General features: G+C 51.5%; 6 protein-coding genes across 6 annotated transcripts; 3 read left to right on the forward strand and 3 right to left on the reverse strand.

The window, feature by feature from the left end:
- Nucleotides 1-592: 592 nt before the first annotated feature.
- PG998_002672 (uncharacterized protein) lies at nt 593-2194 on the reverse strand (the record flags this gene model as incomplete). Its single annotated transcript, XM_066869490.1, has 1 exon — nt 593-2194. One exon carries the CDS (start codon nt 2192-2194, stop codon nt 593-595), a length of 1602 nt encoding a protein of 533 aa, XP_066737905.1.
- A 1248-nt stretch (nt 2195-3442) lies between these two features.
- PG998_002673 (uncharacterized protein) lies at nt 3443-4809 on the forward strand (the record flags this gene model as incomplete). Its single annotated transcript, XM_066869491.1, has 3 exons — nt 3443-3680; nt 3880-4330; nt 4395-4809. 3 exons carry the CDS (start codon nt 3443-3445, stop codon nt 4807-4809), a joined length of 1104 nt encoding a protein of 367 aa, XP_066737906.1.
- Nucleotides 4810-4964: 155 nt separating this feature from the next.
- Nucleotides 4965-5804, reverse strand: PG998_002674 (uncharacterized protein; the record flags this gene model as incomplete). The annotated part of the gene is made up of 1 exon (XM_066869492.1): nt 4965-5804. One exon carries the CDS (start codon nt 5802-5804, stop codon nt 4965-4967), a length of 840 nt encoding a protein of 279 aa, XP_066737907.1.
- Nucleotides 5805-6603: 799 nt separating this feature from the next.
- PG998_002675 (uncharacterized protein) lies at nt 6604-9170 on the reverse strand (the record flags this gene model as incomplete). The annotated part of the gene is made up of 2 exons (XM_066869493.1): nt 6604-7442; nt 7508-9170. 2 exons carry the CDS (start codon nt 9168-9170, stop codon nt 6604-6606), a joined length of 2502 nt encoding a protein of 833 aa, XP_066737908.1.
- Nucleotides 9171-11427: 2257 nt separating this feature from the next.
- Nucleotides 11428-12727, forward strand: PG998_002676 (uncharacterized protein; the record flags this gene model as incomplete). Its single annotated transcript, XM_066869494.1, has 2 exons — nt 11428-11471; nt 12112-12727. The coding sequence occupies 2 exons, from the start codon at nt 11428-11430 to the stop codon at nt 12725-12727; spliced, it is 660 nt and encodes a 219-aa protein (XP_066737909.1).
- An 818-nt stretch (nt 12728-13545) lies between these two features.
- On the forward strand, nt 13546-14636 carry PG998_002677 (nitrogen metabolic regulation nmr; the record flags this gene model as incomplete). Its single annotated transcript, XM_066869495.1, has 2 exons — nt 13546-13590; nt 13656-14636. The coding sequence occupies 2 exons, from the start codon at nt 13546-13548 to the stop codon at nt 14634-14636; spliced, it is 1026 nt and encodes a 341-aa protein (XP_066737910.1).
- Between the last annotated feature and the right edge of the window lie 49 nt (nt 14637-14685).

A 14685-nucleotide genomic window follows, 5' to 3' on the forward strand; every position in this document is an offset into this window, starting at 1 on the left:
TGGAACACATCAAGTTGTGGGGAGAGCGACAGGTCGACGAGTAGGATGGAACCAAAGGCTCCGTGGGAGGCTGTCAACTGATGAAGTTGTCGAGCAGCCTCAGGAGAGATTTCTTTTTGATCCAGTCCATCTTTACTGTATTCATTGATGTCAAACTGGCTCTGGATACTTATGATGGCATAAAATTGGGTAGACATTCGTTATGTAACTAGATTTCAACACTGCAGATTTAAACATTTACATCCCTTGTCCTTTTCCGGTTCGATGTCAAGCTGTCAACCAAACAGAAATGAAACCTTGTGATTATGACTTTCAAAATGTTAAACACTCACATGGAGTTGGCTTCTCTGGATTATTCCACTTGTTAAAGGAAAGTGTGAATGGCTATGTAAAATGTATTCATAACTTAGGTACTTGCCGGTTAGTAGCATCACTCCTCTGGCTAACCTTGCCCATTTGCCAACCAGGCTTATTAGAATTGCAGCCCTCACATATAGGCCAGGGACGATAGGCAACTGTCAATATGGTATGTCACAAGCTTCAGGGGTATCGCCTCCAGCCAGCAGTAGCTAAGGATTCGTATATCCAGAACTTACCAACGGCATTGCTCATTGCACGGGTAAGTACCCCAACAACGATACCCCATGTATTCCAGCCGTTCGTCACTCACGTCTGGTCGTTCATACGCTTCATCGAAGAGGTCCTTCACGACCCCAAATCCATCCTCCATGTACATCCCCCGCTTGTCCGCCGAGAATGGGTTCGCGCCGTCGCTGTGAAGGAAATTATCCACGTTGACCCATATAGCTCGGCCCTCCATGTAATAGGGCAGGTTGTCGCCGACTGTCAAGCTCACATCTTGCCAAGGCAGCTCGTCACGAATCCGCTCGAGCAAATGCCCAAAGGTCTCCTCCACGATGTATCGACAGTCATAACTGTAGGTTGCCCAGAGTTCCTGGTCGAATCTGAGGAAGCTCAACTCGACGGTCTGGAGCAGCGCGTGTGGCAGATCGGCCAAAGTCCTCATCAGATCGTCTTCGCGGACAAAGAACCCCGATAGGCCGAAGTGGCGTAAGCAAGACATGTTGGCTCGCGTGAAAATGGTGCTCAAAGAAGGAGGGGACACCGCTTCTACTTCTACGTAGCCCGCGGCGGTAGCCACGTCGGTTCGGATACTGAGGGACTTCAGCTGGGCAGCCGAGAGCGCACGCGCGAGATGGCCACTGGTGAACGCCGGCCAGCCAATCTGATTCTGGCCACCGGTCATAAGGTCGAGGTGGAGCCTCTGGAAGGAGGGGCGGGTGATGATGGTGATGAAATCGGCCAGGGCGCAGCACGGCTTTTCGAACATCCGGACATTCAGCCCGCTCGAAACCTTGAAGGCATCAACTCGCAGCTCGGTCAGGTCGTACGGATAGCGGGCGAGGATGGAAGTCACGGCACGGAATCCCTGCCAATCGTTGCCATTCGGATACGAGAAATTATCACCAGCGTCCTCCCACTCATCGAGCTCAAGCACCATATCCTTGGACGTAGGCCAGCCTCGCGGGATGGGGTAGACGAAGCCCGGCGGAAAGGCGCGGATCGTGGGCGTCTTGAAGAGCGGGAAGAACAAGCGGCCGTGTGCGGCGGGCGTGACGGTGACGGAGCGAACGTTAGGGAACCGGCGCAGCCTCCAGGCGTCTTCCAACGCGCGTTTGTGCGCGTCTGACTGGAGCACCTCGCGCTGTTGTTGAAACAGCTGTTGGTAGTAGACCCAGCACTCGGAAATGGGGAGAAGCGGGATCTTCGTCCACTCCGCGGCCTCCATACGCAGTGTTTCGGAACTCGACGTGATTTCCCATAGGCTTTCTCCGCAATCGCGGCTGAACCACTTGGGAGCGTCCTTGTAATCCGCTGCGTCGTCCTCATCTCCGACAAACCAACCTGTTTCCTGGAGAAGCGCGTCATCCCAGATGATCTCGACGACCTGCCGGCGAAGGACGTCGTGGGCCGCGATGGCGCTGAACACGTCCACGTCGCGGGGATTGGCCGAGATGAAGACGCGATCGAGACGTAGCGGCACCACTTCTTTGAAGTGGGAGCATGTCAGTCGAAGGTTTTTGATGTCGCGGTCAGTAAGCTGACTGCAGATGTCGTTCAGAATCTCGTTTGGAAGGCTTAACCAGTGGTGTGGTATGGTAGGCAACGACATTCCGGCCACCGATGTTGTTGTGACGGCAAATTTTGCAGGTAAATATCACCTGACTACGGACTGGTTCAGCAAGCAGATATCGTGAGCAACGTGGGTCCAAACTTTGCGGCACGGGCAATCCGGTATATCCACTCCGTTGTGTATATACAGAGGGGCACTAAACGATTCCTGGTCCGTCCAATACGGCATGGGCAGGTGAAAGCGTTCAAGATCTATACATTACTCCAGCCAGTCCCTCTTTAGCAATTATCCCACCTGCAGCCCAGATGATCTCGGTTGCTTAATGTTTGGTGACATCCTCCTGCTCCTTTCTTAATTTTATATCTGGAGCGACTTTCCCGACTAAGTTGGGTTTCACAAACACAGTACGATCTGAAGTTCAGGGGGAATTCTTTAGTCATTATAGAGAAAAGGGGCTAATATCACTAGAGAAGTGTGAAGGCTTGCAAGTCGACAGTGAAGAGAAATCAAGGGGGTTTAAGCCGGACAGTCCGTTTGTGTCACAAATGCTGTGCATCTCGATATATGACCATGATTCTTACCACCATGAGCAGGCTGACTGGACCCCACAGATCTTGCCTTACAGGCCGCATTCGTAAGCACGATCTGCAAGTATATGGCCAAAATAGGACGTTGTACATTTGCAATAGCCTTACACGTAAGCAGGATCAATCAGTGGCAGCCCCCAAATCCCACAGAGACGCAGTCAGCAACTGCAGTATTAGCCGGAATGCATGCAGATCTCTAGGAGACAGCACCGCGCGAGGGTCACCACCGCATGTACGAATTAAGTATTCTCACTTGAAGTACCGGCATACCATATACTGCTCCACCCCCAGAAAAACCAATAAGTATCAAAAAGAATCCATTGGGTGTGTAGCACCAGGGGGTTAATTGTAACCCTTCAGCGCGTCTTGGTGTCACTACTCAGTCCTAAGACTCAGTTAGCCTTTCTAGCTGTTTGGCATTTGTAGTGGAATTATGGACTTCTGTGTTGCTCAAGAAAGAGCCTAACTAGATGACACAATTGAGCTTGACAGCCCCAATCTCACTACTTTGGCTGTAGTATTGATATATTTCAAACATAGGTAGATAAGAGGATAAATCCTCCAGTGCCGCCTCCGGGTTTTCCGTACGAAGTCTCGATTTGCACCTGTTCGACTCCAATGCTCTCTCCTCAGTCCTCTTGGACACGCATCTCATCGCTTTCCTCAACCCTCAACAGTAGTCATCATCTACTTGATCACCATGGCATCCCAGGTTCCCACTTCAGAACAGCTAAAAGCGCTACCACCAGGCTATATGGCCGAGGATATCGGTTACCGGCTTACAAACACCGCCATCGCCTTTCTAGTGCTGGTTCACGTGATATACATCTCCCACATCGTATCGAGAGCGGCATGCGCCGAGCGCAACCACTGGGAAATATGGACATTGTATCCACTATCATATCTGTCGGTCGTGGGCTTGTCTATCACAGGTGTCCGTGAGTTATGTTTTCCGCTTTCTGTTCTCTTGTCCTTTCTTCTTTCGGTTCAATGCCAGGCTGTCAACCAACAAAGTTCCTCTCCTCGCGCCATTGCTTGCAGGAAGCAGCATTAGCCGTGAGAAAAGACTTATATACACTGACGTGCACCGGCTAACCGTCAGTCTTTGTGACTGCCTGACGCATAGTTATGGTCAAGATCGGGGGGTTGGCCGTCATATGTCCTATCTGCTCTCCAAAGAACCGGCCAAGATCGTCCCGAGTTTCCAGTTGCAGACGGCGATGGAGCTGCTGTACATGACGGGCGTAACGTTTCCCAAAGTCTGCATCCTGCTACTGTACCTGCGTATCTTCGCCGATCGCAAGGTCCGAATCGCCACGTGGGCTGTCATGGCCATAGTAGTGAGCAACTTCGTGTTCACAGGCATGATCACCACCTTTGTAGTCTGTCAGCCCTTCGCTTTCAAGTGGGACAAAACCATCCCCGGCGGCCATTGCGCAGACATCATGGCGTTGTACACGTACATTGGCGTTCCCAACATCGTTACCGACGTGGCGATTGCTATCCTGCCCTTATCCACCCTCTGGAAACTGCAAATGAACAAAAAGCGCAAGTTTGGTCTGTTCGTCACGTTCATGGCAGGAAGTCTGTATGTCAATTATCCACACCCTCATTGATCTGATGGCAGAGGTGGCTGATCGTCGTCGCCACAGGGGTCTTATCGCTGCACTAGTCAGGTTTGCTGAATTTTACGAGATCCCTTTGATGACAGACTTGACTTATTATGGCGTGGAAACCATGATCTACACTATCGTCGAACCCAGCGCCTACTTTATCTGCTCTTGCCTACCAGGTACCCGCCCCTTGGTTCGACACATCTACAGAAGCTACAGTTCTGCTACTATCTTCTCTTGGAAGTCGGACAAGAGAAGTTCTGCATCAAGAAGTGACAACTCACAGAGCTTCGCTTTAGGAAACCCTGTGGGCAATCACACGGTGTTTGTATCCACGCCTAAAGCAAATGGTAGTTCTGGTGTTGAAAGCTCCCGAGCCGGATTCATCCGACTCGAAGAGACGGTTGATGTACAATCTACACCCGGACGTAATGAGCAAGGTGAAATGGTCTGAATCGAAAAGATATCATCTTCGTTCGAAACTTCTTGGTAGTTTGGGAATCCGGCGTATTTGGTTGCAGCTTATCTAAGGCATCTTTCTTTCTTGTCAGATGAAATGGATTTTGCAAAGGTCGTTCACAATACAGTTGCATTTCGCCACATAATACGCTACAGTTTGGTCTGGCTACTATTCCTTCCCTCTTTGAACTTTCTGCCGGCCTCGAGAACCAGTATGACCTGGCGCGATGTGCACAGAATCTCCATGTTCTTGTTGTGGACCGTAAGATCAATATCCATTCTCCCACCGAGCAGCATCTTGGCCGTGGTACGCATGAAGACGAACTGCAAACCCACTGCTGGAAGCCTGCTCTTGAACTCTACGTCCAAGGTAACCGTCTGGTTGAACGTGGTTGCTTTCATGGCGTCGGCGAGCGTGTTCGTCAGCGGAGCCGGCACGCCCGGGTTCTCTTCAGCCCACCGGCGTGCCTTGTCTTGAAAGGCATGCGCATCGTAGAGTTCGCCGTTGCGCAGGAGCGTGTCGGACATGCTGGGGATGAGATCGGTCATGAAGGCCAGCGTCGTGCTGTCGATGCGCTCGTCGCCCTCGAAGCCGTTCCAGGCGTCGCAGATGCCGTCGACGGGGAAGCCCTCGCGCGGGTCCAGGACCAGTATGCGCCCCGTGAAGGGAATCACCTCGCCTGAGTAGGTGGCAGGCACCCAATTCGGGTCAGGCTGATGTTGGAGCACGCGCTCAAAGTCGGGCTTGGGCGGTGGCGGCGGCAGCAGAGTCCAACCTGTTGGCACCGTGGGGCCTAGGTGGCGGTCGAAGTTGGTCGAGGTGACCAACGCGACTGCCTTGATCTCGGCCTTTTGCCTTAGTTCAACCTGGAACGTGCTGGCGACGGCACCGGTTTTCAATGCTTTGACAGTGATTGTGCTGTCACACTGCTCGCAAGCTCGAAGGAACTCGACGTGCAGGTTGGGCTTGAAGGTGGCTCTCGGCGGCATGGTGGATGATGGCGACAACGCATCCGCCGTGGAGGGTGTTGCCAACAGACCATTCAGCATTCCATGAAGCAGTGTAAGTGTTACCCCCTAAAGGTTGGAGATTGATTTGCTTTCTGAGGATGCTCGTCATTGTGTATTTCGAGCAAAAGTACTTCAAGGTGTGTGGCGAATGGTTGAGTGTTTGGAGAACGTGAAACGAATGTATATTTGCAATTGAAATAGACTGAGATCCCCGCCCTCTAGCCCTCTTTCTGCCGAGGTAGGTTTCCAGGCAGTGATGCAAGGGATGGATGGTTATGCCGTTTTTCCGACGCACGCACATCCCTCATCAAGTGATGGTAGGATTCTGTTGTAGCTTTGAAGCTATGGCTACATGTAAGTTGTATTCGCAATAGATCACAGAATCCTTGACATTGAACCGAAGAGTAAAAAAGAAAGTAAAGAAATGAAAACTTCACAGAATAAGACCAACAGGAATACTCATCCTCATGGCTACCGTTTCGAAATTAGCGGTACATCAGTAAGAAGGCCACGAAAAGCCTAATTATGCTTTTGGCATAGAGAAGGGGAGCTTGCGGTAACAGTCTAAAGATTCAGATACATCAAGAAAACGCAAGTGAGCTATCCGTATCCAGCTGTCATGAGAAGCTTCCAAATTCAGTGCAAATCAGGACCATAAGCCTGAATTTACTGTCTATTCTTCCACCAGTTCTGACACCCCAGGATCACTACGCCGTGGCGTATATTGAACCCCTTTTCTGCCGTCAGGCTGGCATCCTCTATCGTCGCCTTCTCCGACTTAGGCAGCAAAGCCGTCAAGACCTCCAAAGAACTCCAACCCCGTGTTGGGACCATTTGCTGGCTTAGACATGTTCAACTCTTTAATGCAGTCCTGACACGCCACATGCCCATTCTCTCCAGCGAGATCCATGGCTCTGTCGCAGATCTCGTCGCTGAACCCGACGCCGCTGACCCTCCACAGATACTGAATCATCTCCAGTCGGCCATGCTCAGCAGCACCCTCCAGTGGCCATCTCCCCAGAACAGGCGGCGGCTGGTGGAGGTCGGCCCCGTGCTCGAGAAGCTCGCTCGCGATATTACAGTTTCCACTGATAGCAGCCAGCTGCAGGGCAGTTCCCCCACCTCGACGGGCGGGGTCAGCGTTGATGTCTACGTTATAGGAGAGCAGTAGCTTGACGATATCGAGACAGCCTAGTTCGGACGCCAGTTGCAGCGGTGTCCTTTGGACTCCGAGTATTGCTTGCCTGTTGGCATCGGCGTGATGTTCGAGGAGAAGTTCGACCATATCGATACTCCTCACTTCAATGGCCCACAGGAGAGGTGTTACGCTGCCATCCCTATGTCTAGGCACATCTAGTTGTCGAGAAATGGCGTTCGGGTCACACCCAGCTTCGAGTAGCTTTCTTGAAGCCGCAAAACCATGGCTGTGCCCTTCGGTGCACTCTAGAATCGCGGTTCCTAAGGCGGTGGCCCATTTAAGGGATGGTAAATAATTGAGATCGAGTCTCTCTGTCTCGATGAGAAAGTCGAGTAATGGTAGACCGCTGGCGCCTTTTTTATTATATGTTGCAGTAGAGTGGCTCCCCATGCGCCAGAGCCGTAGCTCTCGTTTGATAACTGGTCAAGGATTGGGATCGCTGATTGTGAAACCTTTCGAAATAAAAACTCAAACAATCCCTGACTTGTGTCAGCTGCTGTAAACAAAACCTCAAGGCTTCCCGGATTTGCTCCGCAGTTGAGCATCTCTCGAACCATCGCCCAATCATTTCTTCGTACTGCAAAATTTAGGCGTGCTGTGGAAAGAGAGTAGCGCAATGGCTTTTGTTTCAGTAGATATCGGATAGTCCCAGTATCGCAGTTTTCTGCAACATCTTTGAGTTCGTCCATCGACATGTACAAGGCGGTGGGGAACATTTCAAACGCTTTATTCATAAGAGACCGGTCGCCCAAACGGATCAATTCACACAAAGTCGGATGCCCAGTTGAAAATCGAAAGAATCTACCGATATCGGTAGTACCAAAGTCCAAAATGGTATTGACCAAACTGTGATTGCGTTGACGGATAGCAGCCTTGATAGGCGACTTTACGGCGCTGAAAGAGGTGCTGACTTCCGCACCTGCTTTTAACAGCATGTAAGAAATATCCTCATAGCCACCCTCAATCGCGTGAGTGAGTGGTTTAGTTAGCGCGTGAGGCTGGGGGTGCCGATTGAGTCCCAGGAGCCTGCTAACGTATTGAGAATTACCCGTCAGCACCGCAGCGTCAATGGCTAATTCGAAGTGATAGCCTTGATGAAGGCAGCCCAGTGAGCCTCCTTCCTCGCAGATTTGAATAAGATTGGCATCTTTAGATCGGATGGCTTCAGCTAGTAGAGTGGTCGTTTCCCCGTAGACTTTCGCTTCGCAATCGAATGATGGACTGTGCTCGGAGAGTATCAGTTCAGCCAACTCTTTGTGGCGGCCTCGGATTGCGCCACATAATACGTCAATCACGGGGTGAGCGTGATGGTGCAAAAGCGTTTGAACAAGTCGAGAGTGGCCTTTGACCGCACATGCAACCAATGCTTCGTGAAAACATTGAGCAAATTGGACGCGGCATCTTCCTTGATGTATCTCGTTGCATTTCTGCTGGGCCTTGAAGAGAGCTTTGGACATTTGCTTTTCGTCTAGCCTCGACGAGATGGTGCACAGATCCCTGCGTATGAAATTCTCATGGTCTTGGTCCAACACGCTGAGCACGAGCTCAAGGACTATATCACCAGCATGTACATGTTTTATAACATATATCATAGCATTGTGTGTAATCCGAGCGCCGGCATCGAGAAGCTGGGAAATGACACTTCTGGCCTCCGGTGTCATTATGGTATCTGCCATGATATTGTAAGCCAGAAGGGAGAGCGGTCCATCTCCCGAACCCTGCTGAAGGGTCTTATTTGCGTCGGCACTGTTTGCCAAAAGAACCCGGACCATATTCGCGTCTTCTCGTAGGCTGGCTCTCTCTAATGGAGTGAAGCGATCTCCGTTGTAACAGATCATGGTGTCGACGTCAAAACTCTTCAAATCCAACAGCTGTTGGGCGACTTCTGCGTCTCCAGACTCGACGCACAACTTGAAGAGCCCCACAGCTATCGCTTTGACGTAGTTACCTGGGATCCACTTTAATTGCATTACCAACGCGCCAATGTTCTTATACTGACTGAGGAACCCTAGCACGCGAGTAAAGTCAATCATTTCCAAGCCGGCAAATCCGTTTGATAAGGAGAATAGTAACAGTCGATGTATCTTGACATCGAAACTTGCGAGGGCTCCCGTGGTGTTCAGATCTTCGCCTGGAAGCAGAGACATGAATGGCTGCAGAAGGCCTTGGAGATAATGATGGTTTGCGAGGTTTATGTTACTCAGGTTGAATGGGGAATATTGCGATGCTGCAATACAAGAGAGGAACTGTATTGTAGGGCTCTGGAGCAAGTGATTCTGCCCAAGATGTAAGTTCTGCAGGTTAATGCCTAAAAGAGTTAAGTATGTAGTGCAGTGTATGGACGAACAGGGGACATACCAATAGTTTCTAGTAATCGTTTCTCAAATTGACGGAAGCCTAGATTGTCGAGTAACTGAGTCGGCGTCTTTGGGGCGCCGTCAGCGGCGGTAAATATCGGATAACCATTCGACGTCAATTCGGATAGCTTTGGTGAGAAAGTCATTTGTGTAATAAGCGAAGATGAAGCCACAAGGTCAAAGCTCGCTGCTGGCGGTATGGGTGTTCCCTTGGGGCTTGGCAAAAGGAATGCTAGTGCATCGAAGTCTAACTGGTCCAGGCCAGGTATGTTATCGTCAAAAACGTTTTCCAGGGCAGCAGGTTCACTCAATGGAGCAGGAAGGATAAGACAATTCGTTGCAGTGGAATTCTCCGCCGAGGAAACATGGCCGTTCCGCAACTCATCGGCCGGCGGCGTAACCCAACCTCCATTAGCACCGAGTATTTGAAAGGAGACTGCACGTGGTAGTTGGCCAGGTATGCCTTTCATATCAGTCAGATTTGTTTGCTCACAAAAGGGGTTCGATTATTGTACCAGACTCTGTGCAACCTTGTCGACAATATCGATAACGGTTCTTTGTGATCCGTCTCTTGGAAACCAGGATGTCGGAAATGAGAAGTCTGACCCTTCGTTCTCCGTGTCGGGAAACAAGTCTATCATATGACGCTACGGTTGTTCTCCATTCGCCCTGCTTCAAATTCTTGCGAACGTCCCATTCTATTAAGTGTTGCTCGTACTGTGCCTTACTATTGGAATGTATCGGGTTAGCGACGTATTGACATGCTGTGGGCAGTGGTTCAATGCTACTTGAAAGTAACAGAGACAATCGACAGGCGCGTCATGGTGAATGGGTCGCTATATGATATCACTCACGAAGCAGTGAAGCCTCGGCGCTTCATTTCCTTTACCACAGTGGCCAGCGAGTTCTCGGCATTCAAAGCCAAGATCTGGGTTTTGTGATTGCGCCATTCCGTCGGAGAAGGCATTGTCACAACGAATAGGTTTATAAACACGCTATCCTAAGAAACAACAGGTGGCGGATGTGTTCGCGACAAGACTGGGCAAAGGGTGCGTACACAAGTTTTGTTTGTCGAGTATTCGATGCGTTGAGTACCATCTACGGAAAGGTTTATAGAAAGAAACGAAAAGGGGAAAATATAGTGTCCTAATCCAGAGGCGGGATAGGAGCTATGCAGCCGGGCTTTGGCACTGCCCAAGATGAAATCGCCCTGTCCAAATCCTGAAAATGCCAATAGGCAGCTTGTCATACTTGGGCCTCAACATGAGTGGCCGGGTTTTGTCATGGCTTATGTACCATGCAGAACTAAGCCCGGTACTCTAACACCACCCCCCAAATACATTCGATCAGATGTAAGCCTCATTTTCCAACCCGTTTACCGGTGGTCGTGGTTTATGCAACCCACCTCGATACATATCTCTGGACCGGAATCTACCTGGCTGTCTAGTTGCCTCCAGTTGCCTAAACATAAACTGTCTGCCTTACCCTCACACGTCATTTTTTAACAGGCGGCTTGGTTCGCACAGCTGCATGCAGCTCACTCCATGTGCGATAGCCGAAATACGCGATGGTAATTATCGCTCAACCGGAAGTGATCCTAGCCCCTCTTTCGGTGGCGCACAGCTGCTGTCACACTTGGGTTCAATGGCATATTTTCGAGGCTGTGGCAACACAAATCGGGTTACGCCTGAAGCGTGGTTTCTTGGACTCAACTCGATTGAGGACCTTTAGGGGTCTACAAATAGGACTTCGCGCTCATTGCATATTTCGAGAAGGGCCTTTCTGCTAAAGGAAACCTTAAAGGGGTTCTTAGGAAGTTCAATATCTGGAAGAAACTTGTGTATGCTCGTTATTAGGCTTCCTAGATTTGCGTTGTTGCTGTTTGCTTCTGATGCTGAGCTGTGGAAAGTTCATTTATAGGGGTCAATTGGGGCCGGCCAACTGGGAACTGCCAACTGACTGGAAGCCAGAGTCAGAAACTAGCATCCTTTTCAACTTTGTATACATCAAAAACTCCATCGGTGAGTACAGACGTTGCGGACTGATGATGGAGGATTCTTTTCGTAGTGACAAGGTGATGTCCAATTTAAGGTAATAACGTTTTCTTATCAAGAATTAGCCTCTCGGGCATTCCATTACTCATTCAGACCGCGTGAACTCTAATGTCGCTCGGATGCGACCGCAGAGCCTCAGTCGAGCGTACTCGTCAGTGCGATACCTGACGAAGTCCATTAGTTGACTTGCACTTCACCGCACTGGCGACCACGCAGTAACGAACCCAGGTGCAGCCATTACTTCGGTCGACATGCATCGTGACGACAGTTCCTCGTGCAGAGGCAGAGTCAAAAACTCGCAATCATCCCATCATTGTATGTGGCCACCTGCGTACTACTGTAGCCGAAGAACTTTGATAACGCACACAGCTGACAGGCCGTCAAGTCTGTGCCTTGATGTGCCGCCTTGGATTGCCTTGCTTGAATTCAGTAAAATATTCCGATGGACATTCGTGGTTCTCTATATAGTTAATGCCTCGCTAGACTTGGCTGTCCGTCGTTTTCTAGATCGTCCCATGTTCACCACTCTTTCTTAAACAAAGTTTCAAGACGCCATCACATCCTGACTAAGCGAGCCGATTCGAGATCAAAGATCGTAATTGTCTCAGCCAACAAGGCACTTTTAAGACCTGAGTTGAAAAACAGCGTTCTCTTGAATATACATTTCGCCATCTCAGATCGTCACAAAACACATCATGGGCCGCCACTCGAGTCACAGCAGCAGCCATTCCAGCCGCAGCTCATCCAACAACGGGGCATGCGACACCGCCACCCCCCGCCGCCGAGGCCTACTACCGCGACCGGCGCGAGGACGACCTGGTGCGCCGCTTCAACCGCGAAGCCCGCTGCTCCACCCAGCCCACCCGCTACATCGTCAACGACGGCAGCCTGGTGATCAACGAGAGCCTGCTGCACGACAGCAACACGCTCATCTACAACCGGCGCGGGTCGAGCATGTGGGTGCGGCCCGACAGCTGCTGCTGCGACGGGTCGCCGTCGTGTCGCTGCGGCTGTCGCGGCCGCGGGTGCTGCAGAGGTGGCGGGGGTCGAGGTGGCCACCGTCCCCCCGGCCGCGGCGGCAGCGGCTGTTACTGCACTACGACGAGAATAACGACGTGCAGCTATACGGAGATCTGCCGCATCTGTGTGCGTCGACGGGCGTCGCATGGGGGGTACTGTCGCGAGTGCGCGGAGCGGAGATGCATACCCCCTTGGTATCTGAGGGAGCCGAGGGAGCCTATACGTCCTTTACTCGAGGGGCCACCTTCCGAGAGGCTTTTGGGTTATCGTTGATTTCTGACTGATATTCACTTTCTTCGTGTGATGTGCTTCAACTTGGGCTGGGGTGTTGTGGCGTTTCTGGCTGTGGTGTATCTATCCTTTCACCAACATAACAAGGTTCTTCAACCATAGGCTTGCATCGGATACGGCGAAGTAGCTAGCATTATACCAACGAAAACACTTTCAATATCAGAACAGGCTACTATTTTTTTCCACGGCTACTTCATGCCAAATGGTCTCGACAGATCTGCTGCTACAACACTAGACAGGATGATCCCCTGCTGCTGCTGGCGTCAATGGCTAATTCCATGAGATTCATTCTCCCACAAATGGATCTTGGGCATCATGACCCCTGGATTCCATACGGCAGGGATGGTCAGCCAGTCGCATTAGCGTGCCAAGATCTAGATCGGTCAGCTAGTTGCGCAAGCGCGCCTTCGCGCCAAGATCAGGGGCAATATGGCAACTGCAGTTGCTGCTCACATTCCCTGGTCCTGTAGCAAGGCCTTCTCCCAATCGCCCAAGACTGTTGGCTAAGAAAAAATCCTCCACCAGTTTCTTTCCAAGCGATTGGCTGAGTTCTTTGGCTTGGAGTTGCATATACATTGCGTCCTTGGCGGTGCGCACTGGAGACAATGTCCTCCATGTGCATGTTCCCCCAGTGCATGGCCCTCGGCTACATCACATTACGCCGTTTTCAGTGTCAAATTACAAATCAGGGGTACCACAGGTCTCCGAATGGGGGTAATTTATATATATAGGGTGATGGTGTCCAGGCCAGAGAAACGAATCCAACATAGAAAACAAATCACAAGAGGCAAACTGCAAATATGGCGAAGAAACTCATCACCGTTCTTGGGGTTACTGGAACGCAGGTATGTTTCACCCACCCCAAAGCTTTGCGTCATGTCCAGGCCCCTATACCTAACATCCGATCTAGGGAGGCTCCGTTGCCAACCGCTTCCTCGCCCACGCCGACTGGCGAGTCCGCGGACTGACCCGCAACCCAGCCTCAGCCAAAGCAAAGTCCTGGGCGTCGCGAGGGGTCGAGATCGTCAAGGGCGACCACGACGACATAGACTCGCTCAAGGCCGCGTTCCAGGGCGCCCACGCCATCTTCGCCGTTACCGATTGGGCCGCCAACTACGCTCGAGTCAGCGAGGACAAGGCGCTGCAGGATGAAGCGCGAGACAAGGGGAGGTCCCTCGAGGAGTACGCAGGCGACCTGGAGACGGCGCAGGGCATCAACATAACCAAGGCGGCTTCTGATCCCAGCGTCCTGCTGACCCTCGAGAGGTTCGTCTTTTCGACGCTGGCCGCGGTGCAGAAGATCAGCGGCGGCAAGTACAAACATGCATACGAATTCGACTCCAAGGCTACCGCTGAGGAATACATGCGCGAAGAGCTCCCTGCGATCAGCGACCGACTGAGCACAGTCACTATGGGCATCTTCCAGGAAACTTGGAAGGACATCCCGGCATTCCGGCCACACCGAAAGCCGGACGGCACGTTCGAGTACGTGCGCCTGGCAGTTGCTGGCTCCCATGAAGCCAACCCCGAGGTGGTGGCTTCGAAGGACACGGGCGCCTTTGTCGAGGCTTTGATTCTCCACCATCCGGCCGGCACAGGTGTCCTGGGCGCCAGCGAGATCATCACAAAGCCAGATTACGCCGCGCTCTGGGGCCGTACGATGGGGGTGCAGGCGGCGGTGAGAGACGTCTCGGAAGAGGAGTATGTGAAGTACATCCCCGAAGGCATGGAGACCACCCTACTCGATGATCTTAGGTTCTTCGCAGAGTACGGATACGCGGGCGGAAACCCCAAGGTCAAGACTCCGGAGGAGCTGGGGATCAAGACGACTACTTTGGAGGAGTTCTTCAAGGGTGAGGATTGGAGTGCAGTGTTGAAAGGCGAGATCTAGGAGGCGTCTGTTTGACTGTTATAACATAACGATACTATCGAGTCATATT

This window comes from Apiospora kogelbergensis, assembly GCF_038363985.1.
Source record: "Apiospora kogelbergensis strain CBS 113332 chromosome Unknown utg000001l_segment0_segment0, whole genome shotgun sequence".
Classification (NCBI taxonomy): domain Eukaryota; kingdom Fungi; phylum Ascomycota; class Sordariomycetes; order Amphisphaeriales; family Apiosporaceae; genus Apiospora; species Apiospora kogelbergensis.